Raw genomic sequence first — 22,840 nt, 5'->3', positions numbered from 1 at the left:
ATGCCTTCATGCCAGCAGCTGAAGAGGCCCCTCACCTGTCTCCACTTAGCATATAGCAGGCTGTGTCCACAGCTCTCTGTTCAATGATCTGTGCAAATCTCTTCAGCATGGGGCAGCTCGGGAGGCCATGCACCTAAAAGGGCCACAGGTATGTTTTTAGAAAGAAATGCTTCTCATTCACTGAGCCTGGCAGCTGATCAGCTTCCATGGAGCCTTCAGGACCCTGGGAAGGGCCTTCACAGTTCAAGAAGCTATGTCCTCAAGGCCCTTCAGAAACTATTCCTATAGATCTGAAGGCCCAGAAAAAAAATTGTTTTCCCTCCCTTTCTGATGGCTTTCTATCTACTCTAAAACAAAAAAAACCATTTGTATATTTTGAAACTGTGATAGAAAAAAAGGTGAATCAAATACAAGGCAAGTAATTCATGGCCTTCATTTTCCCCAAAATTGTTTCCAGAAAATATGGCCTATATATACTCAATATAAATTCTTGTCTTATGAACTTATACATAAGCACAAGGTGCATTTCTGCCTTAAGGGTACACTGTTCTCTTCACCAGAGAAGGATGGAAGATTCAGGCTATGCACTTTTCAGGTGTCTGACTTTTAAATCTGGAGAAGCATTTCCCATTGTGTGATCTTCAGTATTTATTAGATGTTTTAAAATTCTATGGTAAATAAGTTTGGGAAAAATAGATTTAAAGATTAATCAGCTTTCTTCTTTAACTAAAGGCTTCTCAGATTCTTTAATATGCTGATATGCATACAGACTTTTCAAAAACTAATTCAATATGCAGAGATTTTGACATTTTTAGACTACAATCCTTATCTTCCCACCACCCACCCCATTTCTGCCCATCCATAGCACACACACTCAGGTCACTGATATTCTGGGGAACGAACATGCTTCAAGGAACTCTGGTCTAGAGCTAAACATCTGTGTTCCTGCGTGAGTCCTCCTCCTTGAATGTTCCCTATCCTTCATAGCTGCCTCTAAACCAGGAGGCCTCCACTCACTTCTCTCCACCCAGTGCCAACTCAGGGGCCAGGCCATCCAGGTTCCCAAGGAGGAGAGTCATCCCACCTGCTCAGCAGCCACATTGTCAAAGAGGATGAGGAAGTCCACTTCATCGCTACTGGCAATGTCCATCCCCTCCTTCACCTTTTTCAAATCCTCTGAGATTCCTGGCTGCAAAGAGGCAGCCTGCCTCTGGCTTCTGCCAAAAAATAAAAGTGTTCTCTTATATTGTATAGTGATTAAAAGTGTACAAAGTACATCTCATTCAACATTTGGAATCTCATTTAATCTTCAACAACTCAGAGGTTAGTTGTCATTATTCCCATTTTACAGATGAGTCAACTGAGGCTCAATGAGGTGAAAAATGATTTGTAAAAGTTAGCAAGTACCAGAGCTAGAATAAAAGCCTAAATTTTCCAAATCCCACTCTAGCATTTTCTTTTATTATACCAAAAACAATGCAAGCATGGCCTAGGTATGCTTGAAAAATAGAATCCATTTTCTTCTGTGGGACACATACTTTATACTCTTAGTATATCCCAGAAATACTTGAACACTGAAAAGTGCCATCAGCTCAAACCAACTTATCCTACAGGGCAGCATATTGGTAAGAGAAAGAAAATCTGTTTCTTCTGCTTGCCTACCTGGATTTGCAGTTCAATGACTGGCTCAATCATCTTTTATTTAACCTATTAGTTTCTTCATCTGCCCCATCTGAGACCTCAAGATTGTCGAGAGAATAATGCTTTGGAAATAGCAAAGCCCCTTTCGTGGATGTATGTGCCATCTCTCTAACCCAGTATGTGGTTTTCCCCAGGTTTCCTGTCCCTTCACTATGGGTCAACCATTGTAAGCAAGAGCTTCTTCATTTCCTGGAAAGCAGTGTCAGAACTGAGTGTAATGCTATCCTTTCTATCCCTCACCCACCACGATAATAAGTACAGGCAGGCCCACTGTCGGTCCCCCAGCTGTGAGCAAGAACCCAGGGTAGTCACCTCATTCGTTCCCGCAGTCTCCAGCAATTCTGGGCATTGGGGTACAAGACTTCAGAGCTTGCTTCATCAGTGTGGATGATGATGGGTCCTGGAAGAGGGAGCACAGGCAGGAAGAGGCTTCGGCTTGTTCTTCCCCACATCTCCTCCCCCTTCTTTGTTTTGTCTACACAGAGGGAGCTGCTCCAGGAGGCAGATCATCAAGGTCATCCCTTAAGGACAGTGAATGACTTCAACATGCTCTGGCCTTGCCAACAGGAGCTCTCCTATGGTCTGAGCAATGGAGAAAGCAAGTACTAGCCTTGTTCTGTCTGGCACAAACCCTCCTAATTGGGGCACAGATAGACTAGGGCAGGCACAGACCGGAATCAAACTGGCACTCCCCTAACCCCCTGCTCAGCAAACTGCGGCTCGCGAGCCACATGCAGCTCTTTGGCCCCTTGAGTGTGGCTCAAAGGCCAGCTTAGGAGTACCCTAATTAAGTTAATAACAATGTACCTACCTATATAGTTTAAGTTTAAAAAATTTGGCTTTCAAAAGAAATTTCAATCTTTGTACTGTTGATATTTGGCTCTGTTGACTAATGAGTTTGCCGTCCACGGCTAACCCATTCCAGAAAACCTGACCTTAAGACACTATCAGCATATGGGCTTTCTAATAAATGGGCTGTCTCTGACTTTATCAGAACTAGGTGACTTTCTTGCTTCCAAAGTTAAGCCTATAGGCCAGTATGGTGATTTATCACATGATAATCTAAGAAAGGTGACTATGAGGCCACAAATCCTCTCAGACCCCATCATCCTGCTCCAAATGAAAACCAGCCTTTCAGATGAACTGCTAGGAACCAAAGATTAGACTACAATGTTTCTTTTCTTTTTTGTATGTGTGTGACAGAGACAGAGAGACAGAGAGAGGGACAGACAGGGACAGTCAGACAGGAAGAGAGATGAGACACATCAACTCTTCGTTGCAGCCCCTTAGTTGTTCATTCATTGCTTTCTCATATGTGCCTTGACCGGGGAGCTTCAGCAGACCGAGTAACCCCTTGCTCTAGCCAGAGACCTTGGGTCCAAGCTGGTGAGCTGTGCTCAAACCAGATGAGCCCGCACTCAAGCCGGTGACCTCAGGGCCTCAAACCTGGGTCCTCTGCATCCCAGTCCGACGCCCTGTCCACTGCGCCACCGCCTGGTCAGGCTACAATGTTTCTCATAGACCTTGCAGCTGCTCCCTATTGCTCAGAGCTCACAAGTAACTTTGTTCACTCTCATCGATGCTCAAAGAAGGTGCTCTAACACCTCCCTATGCTTTGCTCTGTGTCAGAGTTGGCAAGGGCCTGTGGTAGCACCCCTTTCTCCATAGCTCAAGCCTGACCTTCTCTAATGGTGAAAGAAACAGCTCCCATCTGCAGCTCTTTGGAATTCACTGAGGTCAATTTGTGGAGTAATTAGGTGAATCTAAGCCCCAAAGAGCTATTATTCTCAAATTATTGACAATCATACCCCCAAGACTTTAAAAGTAGCTTGTGGTAACTTGACTAGAATATCAGAATTTAGGCACACTTTGTTGGTCAAATCAGTGGTCCCCAACCACCGGGCCGTGAACCGGTACAGGTCCATGGACTATTTGGTACTGGTCCGCAGAGAAAGAATAAATAACTTATATTATTTCTGTTTTATTTATATTTAAGTCTGAACGATGTTTTATTTTTAAAAAATGACCAGATTCCCTCTGTTACATCCGTCTAAGACTCCCTCTTGACGCTTGTCTTGGTCACGTGATACATTTATCCATCCCACCCTAAAGGCTGGTTTGTGAAAATATTTTCTGACATTAAACCGGGCTGTGGCCCAAAAAAGGTTGGGGACCACTGGGTCAAATGATCAGAGAAGTTCTCTCCAGATGTACATGTCTTCTGAGAAGCATGAAGGTGAAGGGTATGGATTCTGAAATCACATTGCCTGGATTTGAATCCAAGCTCCACCTTTTGCCAGTTTTGTGTCCATAGGAAAGTCACTTAGCCTCTCTGTACCTTTGTTCTCTTATTTGTAAATTGATGCTAATGTTATCTATTTCACAGGGTTATTACAAGAATTAAGCAAGTTCATATATGCAAAGCTTTTACTATGCTTAGTGCATAACAATCCCTTTAAATGTTAGAATAAGAACTATAATTTAAACCTTTAATATAACACAGGATAATCCCTATCCGGTGTCAGATATTGGTGTCTGGATATTGGACCTACAGTTTATGATAAAGAAGGCACATCTGTGGCCCTGGCTGGTTGGCTCAGTGGTAGAGCATCGGCCCAGCATGTGGAAGTCCCAGGTTGATTCCTGGCCAGGACACACAGAAGCACCCATCTGCTTTTCCACCCTTCCCCCTCTCTTTTCTCTTTATCTCTCTTTTCCCCTCCCACAGCCAAGGCTCCATTGGAGCAAAGCTGGCCCGGGTGCTGAGGATGGCTTCATGGCCTCTGCCTCAGGCGCTATAATGGCTCCAAATGCAGCAGAGCAACGCCCCAGATGGGCCGAACATCACCCCCTGGTGGGCATGCTGGGTGGATCCCGGTTGGGCACATGCGGGAGTCTGTCTGTCTGCCTCTCCCCTGGTTCTCACTTTGGAAAAATACAAAAAAAAAAAAAAAAAAAAAAAAAAAGAAAGAAAGAAAAAGAAGGCTCATCTGAGTTGGCACTCACATATGCTGAATCAATGACCACATGCTGCAGACCAACAACCTCCAGCTGCTGCCACAGCCTGATTCTCTATAGCCTACCCATAGTCCTCTGGGATTTCTCTAAGTGTTCACTCCTGAAACAATATCCCAGAGTTGTACCACTTCTACTAATCGTATCATCTTGTAGGGTTCTTTGCTGTATTCAAGTCCTTTGATATTAGCCAAGGTATGGAAATCACTGCGACAGAAGTCCAACTGGAGACCCACGACAGGGAATTGCTACCCAACCAGCCACCAGAGGCCGACGATGACATCACTTCTTTCCTTGCTGAAAGCCTGGGGCAGCCTCAGTCTGAGACCTGACTAGAGATCAGTTTGCCACCAAGAAACATTTTTCCTACTTCATCATACTTTTGGTGTTTATAAGAAGACATCTGCCTTTTAGAAGCTGAGCAAGTGACGAGCCTTCAGAAGGCCAGACATTATGGAGTTCCTAAGCTTAGGGGCTCTTGGAAAATAAGGAACAGCCCATTATATCTTCTGTGTGTTACTTAGAAACATGCTATTGTGGCCAGCAGTCAACTTCAGCCAGAATCAGTAGTACTACCCAACCCAGCTGAAAGCAAGGCCAGCCTCCTTTGGCCTGGAGGTTTCCACCATTTTACATATTTTTTAAAAAGCCTGATGGAAATGTTATAACTGTTTGAGATACTGCTAAAGAGGCTACACGAAATTACAAGATCCTTTGCCTTATGGCACCTTTAGTATTTTAATGTTAGCGAGGTCATGATGACCTGAAATTCAGACCAGCAATTAAATGTAAATTTGAATCAACTGTATGTAACCAAATGCAGCTTCATTTGATAAAGGTCCTCAATACATGGGAACCATGAAGGAAAATCAAAATGTGATCCTTGGTGGTGTCAAGGTTTGGGAACCACTAGCTGCAATCATTCACTGGCTGAATTTGCCAAAAGCCCAAATCAATAGACTTCCTCAACTAGGAAAGACTAACTACAATTACTGCCAAGACCAGAGCAGGAGCAGCAGGCTTAGGTACCAGCTAAGTGTCCCTCCTTGCTTTTCAGCATTGTCTCACCTAAGCAAAAAGCCCCAATATTGTTCACAGACCTGGCTAGGGCTGCCTCATGCAGCTTGTGTGGGAGTTTAAGAGGAAGAGTCGAGAGGCAGAGGCCCATCAGAGCAGCTGACACACTTCTGCAGCTATGAAGGTCAGGCTGGCAAGGCAGCAGAAGCACAGGCAGGAGGGCCCAATAAAGTAGGTACGCCATGGCTTCTATGTGTGCAAGAGAAGAGAAACCAAGGGAACAGGCACCGAGGAAGAGAAAGACGGGGGCTTTGGAATCAGAAAAAGCTCCTCAGGGACAGGAGCTGACTTTCAGACTCCCAATTCGAACCTTCTTGCTGACGTTGGAAAAGCCCAGCCAGCAAACATCGAGTAGACTCCAGATTCCGATATATATTAGTGGAACGAATACTGTAAAGAAACAAAAAGGTAGAGATACTCAGAAAATGAAGATTTAATTATATATACTCTACTTTATTCCAGAGAGCAGCTGGGAAGTTTTCAAGGGTACCTAAGGAGAGCTATGGGGCTGGGAAGAATCTTCGATCTCTACGAGATGGCTACCCCAAGGGGTCCAAAAGCCAATGAATGTCATGACCTCCAATGATCACCTGTTCACAAAATCCTATTTATAAGCATAACTACCCCAGACAACCTTGGGTGAGAGTGGGAACCATCTGGGGCATCAGGACAGGTTTCCTCATGCTCAAGACCTTAAAATTAGTACAAAATCTGTTTTTCAAATGACTCACAAAATCTCCTGTGGGTTGAAGGTTGGTGAAAGGAAGGGGATGTCCTCCACATAGTTCTTCCTCAGCCTCTCCCCCAAGGCAAACATCTGCCACATGCCTACATTAGTGAGCTGGCCAGCAAACATGCCCCCCTGAGGGGGGGAGAAACAGACAGGAGAAGGAAAACACCTTACAGCCTTTTAAGCCCAGTCCAGAGAAAACCATCAAAGCTTTGCAGGGGGTTTCCCACAAGTAGAAAGCATTGCTTACCTTCAGTATAGTTTTATGGTATTGAGAGTCGAAAAGAGAATGTGGTTTCGGGCCACCAGCAAGACTGGTGACAGTATAATCAAACTGTGTTTGGGGTGGGACCTCCAATAGCCGGGGATTCCACTCTACCTATTGTAACCACCAAGACAAAACAAAACAGACAACAAAAAAACACATTGTTAAAAAGCTCTTGAAACCTACAGCATTAATATCCAGCAGCACTTGGAACACAAAGCTGGATTCACACTGACACTAGACCTGCAACTTTCCTATGGGAAAGAAGGAAAGAAACTTTAGCTCTAATTAAAGGAAGAAAAGACCAGGATTTATTATTCCAGGTGTCCTTAGCCCAAGTCCTGTCATTACTACACTAGTATTCACTATCAAGAGGCTGCTCTGGCACTAAGCTCAGACTGAAATAAAGGTAGAAGTGGCCACAGTGCCTGACACACAAATACTTGGTGAATGAATGAATATAATTTCAGTGCCCATATGCCTATAAGAATTGTTAAGGAATCAACCTCTAGGTTTCTATGGCCCTCCCTAAGGACTCTACTTAATGTCCCTGTAACTACCACATGTTTTCCTTTCATCCAATTTCTCAAGTTGCTGCCCTCCAAGAAACCTTCACTTTTTCACCATCTTCCTTTATTCTTTGCAATCTGGCTCCTGCCCCAACTGTACAGTAATGGTTGTCAAAACATCACAAGTAGCCATAGGTCTCACAGCTCCAACTACCCATAAAGTTCTTATACTCACTGAGCTAGATGTGAAGAATTTAATTTTTTAAAAAGTCTTTTTTTTTTCTAATCCCATATACCAGCTCCTCTTCCCAATTTATGTCTCTTTCAATGCTCCTACAATTCTCCTAGGCCCCCAAACTAAAATCTCTGACTGTCCCCACTGATCCAACATCCCTGCACCAAACCCTGTTGATTACTGGCTAGAAAAAGGTCACTCCAGGGCCTGATTGGTTAGCAAATTAGTTAGAGCATCATTCCGAAATGACAAGGTTGTGGGCTTGATCCCCAGTCAGGGCACATATGGGAAGCAACCAATGTGTGCACAACTAAGTGGAGCAAAAAAATGAATATTTCTCTCTCTCTCCCCTCCTCTATCTAAAATCAACCAATTCAAGAAAAGAAAAAAGCCACTCCAATGGTTCTTCTTTTACTGTCATAATATAAAACCTTATTACCTTAGGCACAAGCCTGTAACAGACTCTCTCCCCTCCACCCCCATAATCCATACATAGATAACCACTTTACTAAACCACTTTCATCATACCAACAGTTCTTCCTAATGTTTCAAAAGGTAAGCATCTGGTCTTCTAGGAGTTCTGCACCTTGGTCCAGCCCTCTCCCCAGCTGTACTGCCACTCGGCCTAGCTCCTCCCCTCTCAGACCAGACCATGACCACTGATCCTCTGCATTCTCTCTCAGTTTGCTTCCCTTGCTTGCTCACAGGGACTCCTGACCCTGTTTACCCACCCAACATCACTCGAAGGTTCAATGATAACTCAAGTCTGACTTCCCTATCAGTAACTACTCCAGCGTTCAGTGATTGTCTTCTTAACTGAATTTTACAGCACTTACAATAAAAAGAACAATACTTAACTCAATTTTTCACTACTTTGTTTAAAGCTAATAGTGGAAAAACCTATTATGTCACATACAATTATATTTATCTTGACCCCTCCCAGAAATATCCTAGGAGAGTACCACAAGGAATCCCAGGAAGCACTCCATTCTTCCAAAAGGCATGGTCTCAGTCCCACCTGCACCTACTCTCCTTGCCTCTTCCTCTGCTCGTGTTGCAGCAACTTATATCAGAAGATTGGATGTTCAGAGCATAGGCCTTCTTCCTATTATCTTTTAATCACTGCGCCTTCTTTCAAACACAACTTTGTTTCCCATAGCACCATCCTCACACTTTTTGGGCTTTCAACCTCATATTTCTTCTATCTGTAATTTTCTCTTTTTTTTCATTTGGAAAGACTTCTGCTCATTCCATAAGACAGCTTAAATATTCCCAGAAGCCATGACTATGGGTCCTAGCTCTCACAGAAGGCTCGGTGGCATTTTCTTGGTGGCTCCTTAACCAGACTGTCCTGCTTAGTAGACTTAGCTTCCTGAGAACACAGACTGGGTTGCCTGTTGTCCTCTGCATTTTGAATGCCCAACAAAGGACCTGGCATGTAGTAGGTACAATTAATAACTCCAGCCATCTGCCAGATCCTGTGGAAGATATCAAGAGTGAGATGACATGACCCTGCGTTTTTGTGTTTTAAGGTTATTCGAGACAGCAAGTTATGAATGTAAATGATATCAGTACTAAAATAGAAACCATGTGCTATAAGTAACCAGATGAAGGTCACAGTAGTTCAAAGGCAAGAAAGGCCTTCTATTCTGGGTTGGGGTTCAGGAAAAGTTTCACGGAAGGAATGGCATTTGAAATGAATAGGATTTAGCCTGACCAGACAGTGGCGCAGTGGACAGAGCATCGGACTGGGATGTGGAAGACCCAGGTTCGAGACCCTGAGGTTGCCAGCTTGAGCATGGGCTCATCTGGTTTGAGCAAAGCTCACCAGCTTGGACCCAAGGTCACTGGCTTGAGCAAGGGGTTACTTGGTCTGCTGAAGGCCCACAGTCAAGGCACATATGAGAAAGCAATTAATGTACAACTAAGGTGTTACAACAAAAAACTAATGATTGATGCTTCTCATCTCTCTCCATTCCTGTCTGTCTGTTTCTATCTATCCCTCTCTCTGACTCACACTCGCTCTCTCTGAAAAAAAAAAAAAAAAAGAAATGAATAGGACTTAGACAAGCAAAGATCTGGAATTGAGAATACAGAGTAGGTAAGTAGAGAGGTTGGTATCGAGAATTCCAAGAACATGGTATACAGAAAGCTTGAACTTGAGCAAAGCAGCAGTGGTAAAGAATGTATGTAGGAAATAAGTAGTTTGATTTGCCCCAATCTGGGAGCAGTTTTCAAACTTCTTAATTAGTAAATACCAAATAGAGTTTAACCTTACATTGTATATTTAAAGGCAGAAACTGGAATTTCTCTAGTTGGAATGGGAACCCAGAGCCCTAGACACTCAGCATACCTGTAGTCCATAGACTCCATTAATAAGTTTGAAAGTCAGCAGCAGAGATCACAATTGAAATGGAAAGACTAGGTGCAAAAAAGCCAATTTCAAAATGTCTGTAACAGAATGGAGGAGAGCCTAAGGCAGGAGGAATAGAAAGGGTGGGTGCAAGACATTTGAGTCAAACTTGGCAAGTGAGTACACAAAAGCTTTCTCTAGGGGTTAAACTGGTAGGTAAACAAGAAAGAATAAATAAAAAATTATTTTGATTTTGAACCTGGGTGTCTAAGGTCATGAAGGTAATGGATGTACTCTTTGGAAAACCAAGTCCAAGACGGAAGGATAGCTGACAAGCTGAGTTCAGTTTTGAACATTTTAAGACTGAGATACCTCCTTTGTGTTCCTGGCACTCCCAGCATTTTCCCATAACAGGAATCTTTTGTTTTTCTTCTTCTTTACAGATGAGTCTGAATTACCCATCCTTATAAGCCCAGTGCCTAGCACAGCTCCTGACACCAAGCCCACAGGGCATATTTAGTCTAAGAAATCTCCTGTTAGGCACAGCTGACAACAGAGGATCTTTGGTGTTTCCCAGAAATGACTCTTGAAAATCTAGGTCATGCCAAGTCTAGAATACATGTTTTCAGATTTTCAAGAATAAATGCATTTGAGGAGACACTAGAATGAATCTATGTAAACACAATAAATAAATAAATAGATAGATAAATAAATAGATAAATAAAATAGGAAAAAAAGAATGAATGGTACATCAGTTCCTTACATAATGTCCACCCAACATACATACTCTCATTCTTGTTCTTGTGTTGGTGGTAAAGACTAACTTTATAATTCTACTTAATTATTTATACACCATTTTAAGGAATTTAAAGTAGATGATAGCAAAACCTTAGACAACCAACCCAAAGTAAGCAAGAAAGACAAAGTAAACAAGCAGAGAGACCAAAATACACACACACACACACACACACACACACACACACACACAAACAACCAAACATAATAAGTGGATGCAGATGAAAAAGTTGTACAAAACTGCATACCATGAAGATCCATTTATTTGTTACAGGTGGGCCAAGATTCAACACTACGCTGCCTTTTATGTAAAAGGAGAAACTTGATCAGCTAGACAAACTTAAAGATAAAAAGTAAGCCAAATGTTCAGGAAAAGCACACCATTTCTAATGCTAACAGATAAATTCTTCCCAAAGGTCTGCATAAAGAGGTTAGAGTAATATAATAAACATCTTTTCAATGGTCACAGCAATGAGTTCTTTGGGACTGTTTCTCATTGTTTCCTCAACACAGAAGGATAGTATCTCACTAAAGTACATTTCTGTGAAGACAATACTATTCTGGGATTACATTCCATGTAAAAGAAAAATCTATAAAACTAAACAAAAATCTCTCAGGTACAGATTTTAGAATAACGCAATGATCTTAAATCTTGACTGCACACTGACATCATTGGGAAAATTTTTAAATGTTACCAGTGCCTGAGGCTCATCCTGATCTAATCATGTCCAGATCTCCTAGGGATAGAGTTTCAACCTTTTAAATGCCATCCAGTCCAGATCCTTCTGAAACTTCACCAGAGAAGCTTTTACCATGCCTGGATGCTCTCTAGGCCAATGGAATCAGAGTCACTGGGAGAAGATCCAGGCATCAGTATTTTTTAAAGCTCCCCAGTTGAGCCCAAAGGCCCAACACGGTTAAGAACCACTGTTCCAGAGGAATGCCTCCTGAAAACCCTTCTTTTAGCTGAGCTTTGGATAGGTAATAAGCAACAATGAGACTGGCATTATGCTTCCCAGTTCATTTACATTATCAAGTCAATATAGAACCAAATGCGTTAATCATCAGTGGAGCTGAGACAGGTTAGATTTCATTTTACAAAAACTGAGGAACCTACCTGAACTGAAGGCCATTTTATCACCATCTGAAAGGGAGCTGAGGGAACTCTGAAAGCAGGGACAAATGTATCTTTTGAATACAGGCAGTCCCCACATTACAAAGGAGGCAGGTTCTGTAGGTTTGTTTTTAAGTTAAATTTGTATGTATGTTGGAACAGGTACATTTACCTATTAAATGCAACTTAAACAGATATTTGTCTTAACACAGTATTTGTTTTTACTTTTCTATACATATAGACACTTAAACATTTTCAAACACAACTGTAAACAACCCTGGATGATGCAGAAGAAGATGAACTTGTTGGAGAGGATGAAACTAGTGTTAGAGAGTCAGGGTTTGATTCTGCTGCTGGAGTCAGTTTTTTGAAGTAGGCATCAAGTGAGGTTTGTACAGAGCTTTTGTTTTCTCATCATAAATGGCCCTGTAGCATCTTAGACCTTCAACTGCATAGTAAACTTTGGTAGACCTTTCCATATCAGGATCTTGCTTCTCTAACTTTGGCATTCCTGTTTCAATGAGATGAAAAGCATCAGCTAACTCTTTTGTAGAAAACATTTTCGGTTCTGGAGTTTTTGGGTCCCTGTTTTCTTTCCTAAATGCTATCATCTACTGCTGTAGTTCACTGATTAGCTCTTTGCTATGGGAGTTGAGTAACTCTAAATCATTTTCATTGTGCTAAAAACTGCAGTTGTTTACCAATAGCCCTTATGGTGCTCTGTTTGTAAGTATGAGTTGTACATAAGTCGGATGTTTGTAACTTGGGGACTTACTGTATGCACCTGGATCTAATTTAATGATCAGAAAAAATGGCCAATCAAGTTGCAGAGTTTTATTTCCAGAGCATAGCTAAAGGAAGACAGGTCAACAGCAATTCAAGCCATTAGAAAAACAACTCAGTAAAACATCTAGTTTTACACAATGCTGCTTTCTAAGGATTTCTGAGATAATTGAATGAGTGACTTGTCACTTGTTTATCTACAAACCAGTCAGAAGTATGGAAACAGCTACCAAAAGCAATTTTAGTTTTAGAATTGTTGCCAGGTAGTCCCTTCTGACTACTGTTAACAGCAGAACCAGGGACTTTAGAAAATCCCATTAATAACCTCTGTCAAATAGGATCTTAAAAAGAAAATCTGAGAGAGGAGCTCCAGAAACAAGTTATAGCAGGCCAATGACACTCACTCAAAGCTTAAATAGAAAAAGCATTAGTTCCACCCCCCTACTTTTATGCACAAGATTTCATGTGAGATAATCAAAGATATTTAGTGCATCTGCCTAAAGTCTGGAGAATGTGAGCAGGCAGGAGAGGTAATGTGCCTTTCATAGTTGCAAGTGAGGTCATGGACTCAGATGTTCTATTATTTCATGGCTATGTAGACAGAAGATGAATGAAGCTAGCATTCTACCTGAGCTAAAAATGCCCCTTCCAGCATAAAGGCAAAAGATAATAATCACCCACAGCATAGCTCAGAAGAAACCCTTAAACAATTATTTTAGGCTCTCCAGGGAGTATGTATACTGTACATACTAAGTCCATGCCTAGACATTCAGACTTTTATTCTCTGGGACTACAGATAACTTTGTATTTAATATGAGTTTCTATTCCTCTATGTTATTTTCCAGATTTTCTGTAACAAAAATAAATAAAGAAGAGATAGGCTATGTATAAAATCATAAGAAAAATGTAGTGACCTAATATAAGAAGGCAAAGTAAGGGATTGAGAAGGAAGGAAGAAAGGAAGGAAGGAAGGAAGGAAGGAAGGAAGGAAGGAAGGAAGGAAGGAAGGAAGGAAGGAAGGAAAGAAGGAAAGAAGGAAGAAAGGAAGGGAGGGAGGGAGGAAGGGAAGGAGGGAGGGAGGGAGGGAGGAAGGAAAGAAGGAAGGAAGGAAGGAAGGAAGAGGAAGGAAGGAAGGAAGGAAGGAAGGAAGGAAGGAAGGAAGGAAGGAAGGAAAAGAAAAAGAAAGAAAAAGAAAGAAAGAAAGAAAGAAAGAAAGAAAGAAAGAAAGAAAGAAAGAAAGAAAGAAAGAGAGAAGAAAGGAAGTAAGGAAGAAAGAAAGAAAGGAAGGAAGGGACGGAGGGAGAGAGAAAAGGTGGAACAGAGGAAGAAAGGGAGGGAGAAAAGGAGGGAGGGAGGGAAAAAGAAAGGGAGGGAGAAAGGGAAGGAGGAAGGGAGGGAGGAAGGAAAGAAGGAAGAAGAAAAAGAAATTCCAGTACCAGAAAGTGGTGTAGCCACTTTCTAAAGTGGCTATAAAAAGGCTAACTGAAAACCTGGTAGTAGAATTAAGTGTCACCCAATATTTATTTATGTTGGAAGTGCTTTAAAGGTTTAATTTCATCTGCAGCCAGGTTTAAAAACTGGGTTTTCAGTTGTACAAGCCCATAGGGTTTCTTAAAGCAATTATGATTGTGACAAGTATGCCTAATACCAGCTTTGGACATCCTGTTGAACCTGCTCCAATAATAACCTGGACAGCTAAGAATGCAAAAGTATTCCACAGGTAAGTGTGACAGCTGGGGGGGCCTGAGGATTTCAGTTTGCCTATTCATCTTCACTAGAAAGCCAGTTCTACAATCTCAGGCCCATTTGCCATGAGAAGTCAAGAAATAAATCCAGAAAAAGATAATTATTTTAAAAACTAATTATTTGTACTTTAATCATAATTTTCCTGACCAAACCAGGTATATTTTAAGACACTATAATGACAAGACTAGCCAATTTTTAACTTTAATCCTACCTAAGATCCCTTCCACAATAGGTTTAGACACCCAAAATAGAAAAAGAGCCCCAAGATAATAGCACTCGTTAGCAAAAAAGCCTTCAGTGGAACCTCAAAAGATTCCCACCAAATCCTGAGAGATGACATCACGTAATGGTGGCATGAAAGATACTCCTGACCTCTCCCCTTGAAATTTCAACAAATTGAACAATAATAATGCAGTGAAGGAACTCCAGCTGGGCTCAAAGGCATGCCTGAAAGATCCAAGCACCAAATGGACTAAAGGTGGGATGAGTTGAAAAGGGGCGCAGAAAATAAAATGCATTCAAAGTGGGCTCTAGAGAAAAGACAAACCCAAGTGACTGGGTTTGTTTTCTTTCTCTACTGGACTTTGGGGAGGAGGGAAGCTCACACTATTCGGATTTTGTCTGAGAGGTATGAAGAGGGAAACTGGGAATGACTGGGTCTCATTTTGCCAAAAGGAGTGGTGAGAAAGAGGGGTGGAGGAAGAGATAAACCAAAGCAGCAAGAACGACAGGTCATGGCCAGTGTTCCTGTGGTCTGCCTGCAGCCCTCACTCAGCACAGACAGAAAAAGCTAAAGAGCACCCCCACCCCCTACTTCCTAGAGCCCACCTCCCTCACCTCATGGTACAGAGTGCTGGAGACAAAGCCCACAGCTGGCTCTCCAGAGCCACTCTTTCCACTGAAGAACAGAGGTGCTCCATGTCTAGTCCCCATATCTACTGAAATGTGGAGAGGAGCGCCTGAAGGTCTGAGATTGCCACTGCTAGACCCATAATGGTAGAAAGCCAAAGCCATGAAGCCAAAGCCCTAAAGCCCTCACAACACGACCCACCCACCAAGGAGGCTGAGGCCCTGCCTATATCATTGTGACAGAAATATCTCAGCAAGGACAGCCCAGGAACTTCATAGAGCTAAAATGTGTAATATAGTGACACCTACAGGAAGAAAACTCTCAAAACCAAAATTCATTTTTCATTGTATTCATTTCTTTCCTTTTTATTTTTTTACTTATCCCTTTTTTCTCATTTTATCTTTTGAATTTCATTTCCTTTAATTTTTATATTTTTTTATTTTTTTTTGTGTTTCAATTTTTATTTTTCTCTTTTCTGTGGTTTTTCTTCTTTACTTATTATTTTAAATTATTTTGTTGTATTTTTTTTATTTTAATTTTACAAATTTTAGTTGGTTTTTTGTTAGGGTTCTTACCAATACCACTCTCAAATGCCATCAAGGAAGAAGGAATCAAATACCATGGCTACACAAGACAGAGATGTAGTTCAGAAAGAAAATAAAAAATCTCAATCACATGAAAATCTTGGAGTTAAATGATAGAGAATTCAAAATTGAAGTTCTGAAAATATACTCAACAAGCTGTGAGAAAACACCAATAGGCAACTAAATGAGCTCAGAAAATAAATTAATGAACAAATGAATACCTCACCAAGGAGACTGAAACTCTAAAAACAGAGATGAAGAACTCAACATGTGAACTGAAAACTGAGATAGCAAGTTTAGCTAATAGAACAAGCCAGATAGAGGAAAGAATCAGTGACATCGAAAACAGGCAACTAGAGATGCTATAGAGAGAAGAAGTGAGAGACGAATTAAAAAAACTGAGAGCTTTACAAGAATTGTCTGACTCCATCAGAAAGAGCAATATAAGAATAATGGGAATATCAGAAGAAGAAGAGAGGGAGAAGGGAATGGAGAGCCTATTCAAACAAATAATTGATGAGAATTTCACAAGCCTATGGAAAGAGTTAGAGCCTTGAATCCAAAAAGCAAACAGAATGCCAAGTAACCTCAACCCAAACAGACCTACTACAAGGCACAGAGTAATCAAGTGTCAAAAATCAATTACAAAGAAAGAATCCTCAAGGCAGATAGGGAAAAGAAGAATTATGTTCTTCTTATATGTTATCATATAAAGGAAAGCCCATTTGGTTATCATCAAACTTCTCAGCAGAAACTCTACAAGCCAGAGAAAAGTGGATCCAAACATTCAAATTACTGAAAGAGAGGAAGTAACAGCCAAGAATACTATATCCTTCAAAGTTAGCCTTTAAATATAAAGGAAAAATAAATACTTTCAGACAAACAGAAGCTGAGGGAATTTATTACCACAAAATCCACACTACAGGAAATATTCCAGTGGGTTATTTGACCAGACACAAAGAACAAAACAAATCAAAACTACAAGTAAAAGCTCCAACAAGGTCACAACAAAAACAAAAATAATCTATGACAACAATTACATAAAAGGGGAGAGGATAAAGACCTATAGTAGCAAAGGAGGACAGAGTACAGAAGCACTCATAAGACAAAGAATTCTTATATATATGAACATTTTTCTCTTAAATAAAGTAGCAGTAGCCATCCATGAAAAAGCCACTACTGAAATACACAGCTTAAAAAAATAATAGACAGGGGAAAGAAGTATGGATACCACCAAACAGAAACAACTGAAAGAAACACACAAAAAAAGAACCAAATGAGACATAGAACTACCAGAAAACAAAACATAAAATGGCTATAGGGAATCCTCAAGTGTCAATAATTACCCTAAATGTAAATGGACTGAACTCACCAGTAGAGAGGCACAGAGTAGCAGATTAGATCAAAAAGGAAAACCCAATCATATGCTGCCTTCAAGAGAGACATCTAAGCTGCATGGACAAAAGTAGATGCAAAGTGAAAGGTTGGAAAACAATTCTCCAAGCAAATAATATACAATAATATACAAAGAACAGCAGGTGCAGCCAGTCATATCGATAACAGTGACTTCAAGACAACAAAGGTAACCAGAGACAAAGATGGACAATTTATAATGATAAAGGGGACATTGTATCAAGAAGATATAACACTTCTTAATATATATGCAGAGAGAGACCACCCAAATTTATAAGACATCTACTAACTGATCTAAAAATAGCAGACAAAACCATAATCATACTTGGAGATTCCAACATACCATTGACAACTTTAGATAATTCATCCAAAAAGAAAATCAATAAAAAAATATTGGCCTTAAATGACACACTGGACTATATGGACATAATAGACATTTACAGATGTTTAATCCCAAAATGTCAGATTATACATTCCTTTCCAGTGTGCATGAAACATTCTCAAGGACAGACCATATGTTGGGCCACAACAGTAACATCAATAAACTCAGGAAGACTGAAATTATACCAAGTATATTTTCTGACCATAAGGCTTTGAAATTAGAATTCAATTGCAAAAAGGAAGTAAAGAAACCCACAAAAATGTGGAAATTAAACAACATACCTCTAAAAAATGACTAGGTTGAAGAAGAAATAAAAGTAGAGATCAAAAGATATATACAAACAAATGAAAATGCCAACACCACTTATCAAAATTTCTGGGATGCACCAAAAGCAGTAATAAGAAGGAAGTTTAGGTTATTATAGGCTTAAATCAAGAAACAAGAGAAATCTCAAGTAAACAACCTAACATCACATCTTAAGGAACTAGAAAAAGAAGAACAAAGGCAACCCAAAGTCAGCAGAAGAAAGGAAGCAGTAAAATTAAATGAATCAGAGAACAAAATGAAATAGAGAAAAAAAAAACTATAAAAAATTAATACAACAAAAAACTTGTTCTTTGAAAAGATCAATAAAAATCAACAAATCACTGGCTAGACTCACTAAAGAAAAAAGAGGAAGAATTCATATAAACAAAATTCAAAATGAAAGAGGAGAAATTACCATAGACATCATAGATATACAAAAGATCATAGAATATTGTAAAAGATTAAATGCCACCAAATTCAACAACCTAGAGAAAATGGATAATATCCTAGAACTAGACAATCTTCCTAGACTGAGTTACAAAGAAATGAATACCTAAATAGATGTATAAGCAGGAAAAAAATAGAAATAACTATCAAAAACCTCCCAAAAAACAAAAGTCCAGGACCAGATGGCTTCAAAACATTCAAAGAAAATTTGGTACCTATCCTTCTCAAAGTCTTCCAAAAACTAGAAGAAGAAATTCTCCCCAACACACTTTATGAGGCCAACCTAACCCTCATACCAAAACCTGGCAAGGACAACACACACACACAAAAGAAAACTACAGACCAATATCTCTAATGAATACAAATGCAAAAATCCTTAACAAAATACTAGCAAGTCGAATACAACAACACATTAAAAAAATAATACATCACGATCAAGTGGGATTCATTCCAGGATCACAAGGATGGTTCAATATACTGAAATTGATCAACATAATACACCACATCAGCAAAACAAAGAACAAAAATCATATGATCCTATGAAGAGATGCAGAAAAGGCATTTGATAAGATAAAACAGCTCTTTATGTTTAAAACACTCAATACAATAGAAAAAAGTACCTCAACATAATAAAGGCCATATATGACAAACCATCAGCTAATACCATACAAAATGGCAAAAAAAAAAAAAAGAAGGCTTTTCCTCTAAAATCAGAAATAAGACAAGGCTTTCCACTCTCATTCAACATAGTTCTGGAAGTTTTAGCCAGAGTAATCAAGCAAGAGAAAGAAAAGAAAGGCATCCATATAGGGAAAGAAGAGTAAAGATATCATTTTTTGCAGATGACATGATCCTGTATACAGAAAACCCCAAAGACTCCACTAAAAAACTATTAGAAACAATAAACCAATATAGTACAGTAAAGCTGCTGGATACAAAATCAGTATACAAAAGTCTACTGGCCTGACCTGGTGGTGGCACAGTGGATGGAGCGTCGGACTGGGATGCGGAAGGACCCAGGTTCAAGACCCCGAGCTCGCCAGCTTGAGTGCGGGCTCATCTGGTTTGAGCGAGGCTCATGAGCTTGGACCCAAGGTCGCTGGCTCTAGCAAGGGGTTGCTCGGTCTGCTGAAGGCCCGCGGTCAAGGCACATGTGAGAGAGCAATCAATGAACAACTAAGGTGTTGCAACGCACAATGAAAAACTAATGATTGATGCTTCTCATTTCTCTTCGTTCCTGTCTGTCTGTCCCTGTCTATCCCTCTCTCTGACTCACTCTCTGTCTCTGTAAAAAAATTAATTAATTAATTAATAAAATTTAAAAAAAAAAGTCTACGCTTCTCTATATGCCAATGATGAAACTTTGAAAAATGAAGTAAAAAAAATTCCTTTTACACTTGTAACAAAATAGTAAATTACCTAGGAATAAACTCAACAAAGGATGTGAAGGACCTATATACTACAAACTAAAAAACATTATTGAAAGAAACTGAAAAAGGCACAACAAAATCAAAAAATATTCCATGTTCATGGATTAGAAGAATCAACATAGTTAAGATGGCCATATTACCCAAAGCAATATACAAATTTAATGCAATCCCCATATAACCCCAATGTCATTTTTTAAGGAAATAGAACAAAAAATCACCAGGTTTGTATGGAACCATAAAAAAACCCAAATAGCCAAAGCAATCCTGAGGAAAAAGAATGAAGCTGGAGGTATCACTCTACCTGACTTCAAATGATACTACAGAGCCATGATAATCAAAACAGCATGATATTGGCACAAAAACAGACATACAGACCAATGAAACAGAATCAAGAGACCAGAAATAAAACCACATATATTTGGGAAAATAATCTTCGACAAAGGATCAAAGAACACAGAATGGAGAAAATAAAACCTCTTCAATAAAAGGTGCTGGGAAAACTGGGAAGCCACATGCAAAAGAATGAAACTTGGCTACAGTTTGTCCCCCTGCACGAAAATTAATTCAAAATGGATAAAAGACCTAAATATAAGATCTGAAACAATAAATTACATAGAGAAGAAAATATAGGTACTAAACTCATGGACCTTGGCCATGCAGAACAATTTATGAATTTTACCCCAAAGGCAGGGGAAGTAAAGGCAACAATAAATGAATGGGACTATATCAAATTAAAAAGCTTCTGCACAGAAAAATAAACTGACAACAGAACAAATAGGCAGCCAACTAAATGGAAGATGGTATTTACAAACAATAGCTCCGATAAGGGGTTAATATCCAAAATATATAAAGAACTCATAAAGCTCAGCAACAAACAAGCAAACAATCCAATTAAAAAATGGGGGACGACCTGAACAGACAATTCTCCCAAGAGCACATACAAATGGCCAACAGATATATGAAAAGATGCTCATCTTCACTAGCTATTAGAGAAATGCTAATCAAAACTACAATGAGATACCACCTCACACCTCTTAGACTGGCTATTATCAACAAGACAGGTAATAACAAGTGTTGGAAAGGCTGTGGAGAAAAAGGAACCCTCATTCACTTCTGGGGAACGCAAATTAGTGCAATAATTACAGAAGAAAGTATGGTGGTTCCTCAAAAAATTAAGACTAGAATTACCATATGACCCAACAATCCCTCTACTGAGTGTCTATCCCAAACACTCAAAAACATTATTACATGAAGACACATGCACCCCCCTATTCATGACAGCATTAGTCATAGTGTCCAAGACATGGAAACAAGCGAAGTGTCCCTCAATAGAGCACTGGATAAAGAAGATGTGATACATATGTATAATGGAATACTCCTGAGCCATAAGAAATGATAACATAGTGACACGACAACATGGATGAATGGATGAACCTTGAGAACATTATACTGAGTGAAATAAGTAAATCAGAAAAAGCTAAGAAACTGTATGGTTTCACACATAGGTGGGATATAAAACTGAGACTAATGGACATAGAAGTGAAGTGGTTGGGGGGGCAGGAGAGGGAGGAGGGAGTGGTAGGGAAGAAGGGTGTAAAGAGGGACAAATATAAGGTGACAGAAAATGATTTGACTTGGGGTGATGGGAATACAACATAATCAACGGTTCAAAGGCTATAGAAATGTTTACCTGAAACTTATGTACTTTTATTGCTCAATGTCACCCTGTTACAGTTAATTTTCTAAATATTTTTTTTAATCCTGGAAATGCAGTTATATAATATGTTCACAAATCATTGTCTTTTCTTACCAACTTTCATCCCAGTTAGGGTGGTTCCTGTCACAAAGGTCACTGCTATTCTTTGAAACTTTCAAATGGTCACACAGAAATGCACTACACCCTTAATCACTCAAATATGTGTTGGAAGTGCAGAATGTCAGGCCCTACCCCACCCCTGTTCAATAAGAACATGCATTTTAACAAGATCTCCAGGCGTTTTATATGCACCAGGAGCAGCTAAGTACTACTTCCGCAAAGCCATCCATCAGCATCACAGGTGAAGGTAGGGGGCTGCCCTGTACATGAAGGGTCGGTGGAGGGTGAGGGACAGCGGGCTCCAAAGCCACAGTTTTGCTCAAGGGTCAGGGGATGTACTGGCGACTGCTGTTTTCACTTCGTCTGTACCAAGCCTGAATCCTGCTCCATGAGGATAAAATTCCAAAGGTCTGCGTTCCGGGTAAGGCGCATGACCCGCCGCTGTTTGACCACAGAGCCTTGCCCCAGCAGTTCGGCCCAGGGCCACCTCTCACCTGCTCGTTCTGCGGGAGCGGCTTGAGAGGACTCCGCGCCCCGTGTCGAAACACCACCTGCACCATTTTCAACTCCAGCAGGCTCCGGTCAACGGGATGCTGACCGTCTGCTCCTCGCAGCCCAGCTAAGGCCACCCGCCGCTGGTGGATAAAGTACGCCAGCGAGGACAGGACGCCCACGGGGGCCCACATGCGCACCCTGAAGACCTTTGTGATCATGGTGGAAGCCTCTCAGCTGCCCTCCAGAGGGACGCTGCAGGAGGCGAGCACACGGCCTCCGCAGGCTCCCGGGCTCAGCGGTCGCTCCCAACTCCCCGAGAAGCCGCTGGCACGCAAAGCCAGGTGGGACTGCTGCGACTTCAAGACCTGAACGGGCTCCAGATGGTAGCGTAGGGTATTTTAACGCCGGTCGGTGTTGGCCTTTCCAGGTACAGACTGGGCAGGGGACAAGCTCAGTTCCTTATCTTTCGCCTTCTAAGGAACCTTAAACTTGTATTCCAAGTTGGGCCTCCGACACTCTTGAAGGGACAGGAACTATCCCTGCGTTCCTCGGGTAGCAGAGACTCCGCTAAGAGAACTGGATTCCACTTTTATACCAGCAAACTCCCACCCACCACCTCACGCAGCCAAAGCCCTTTCCAGGTGGACCTCGCGCAGAGGAGTATGGGAAAGCGAGTCCCGCGGTGACGCCTGTTCCGAAGTTGAGTTTTGAGAACTACAACTCCCACAAGGCTGCGCGCGGCGGGGCCGTCAGTACGAGGTATGTATATAGAACCGCAGTGGGCTTTGCGCTCA

The 22,840-nt window shown here is 40.9% G+C and overlaps 1 protein-coding gene across 2 annotated transcripts in view; it reads right to left on the bottom strand.

Annotated features, from left to right (window-relative positions):
- The window catches only part of ACP6 (acid phosphatase 6, lysophosphatidic), a 36,044-nt gene extending 13,405 nt beyond the window's left edge, over positions 1-22,639 (bottom strand). Inside the window, exons 1-7 of one of the 2 annotated variants that reach the window (XM_066366095.1) lie at positions 22,046-22,639; positions 6,774-6,902; positions 6,525-6,655; positions 6,104-6,183; positions 2,014-2,101; positions 1,085-1,214; positions 36-133 (exon numbers count right to left, since the gene is read on the bottom strand). In XM_066366095.1, coding sequence (XP_066222192.1) covers positions 36-133; positions 1,085-1,214; positions 2,014-2,101; positions 6,104-6,183; positions 6,525-6,655; positions 6,774-6,902; positions 22,046-22,264 — 875 coding nt within the window. In that variant the 5' untranslated portion in view covers positions 22,265-22,639. Of the gene's footprint in view, positions 1-35; positions 134-1,084; positions 1,218-2,013; positions 2,102-6,103; positions 6,184-6,524; positions 6,656-6,773; positions 6,903-22,045 lie in introns of both variants that reach the window. The other variant, XM_066366094.1, reaches the window with a different exon arrangement.
- Between the last annotated feature and the right edge of the window lie 201 nt (positions 22,640-22,840).

Source organism: Saccopteryx leptura, chromosome 2 (genome assembly GCF_036850995.1).
Source record: "Saccopteryx leptura isolate mSacLep1 chromosome 2, mSacLep1_pri_phased_curated, whole genome shotgun sequence".
Classification (NCBI taxonomy): domain Eukaryota; kingdom Metazoa; phylum Chordata; class Mammalia; order Chiroptera; family Emballonuridae; genus Saccopteryx; species Saccopteryx leptura.
Note: the sequence above shows the minus strand (reverse complement) of the source record. Positions and strands in the feature narration are given on the sequence as shown.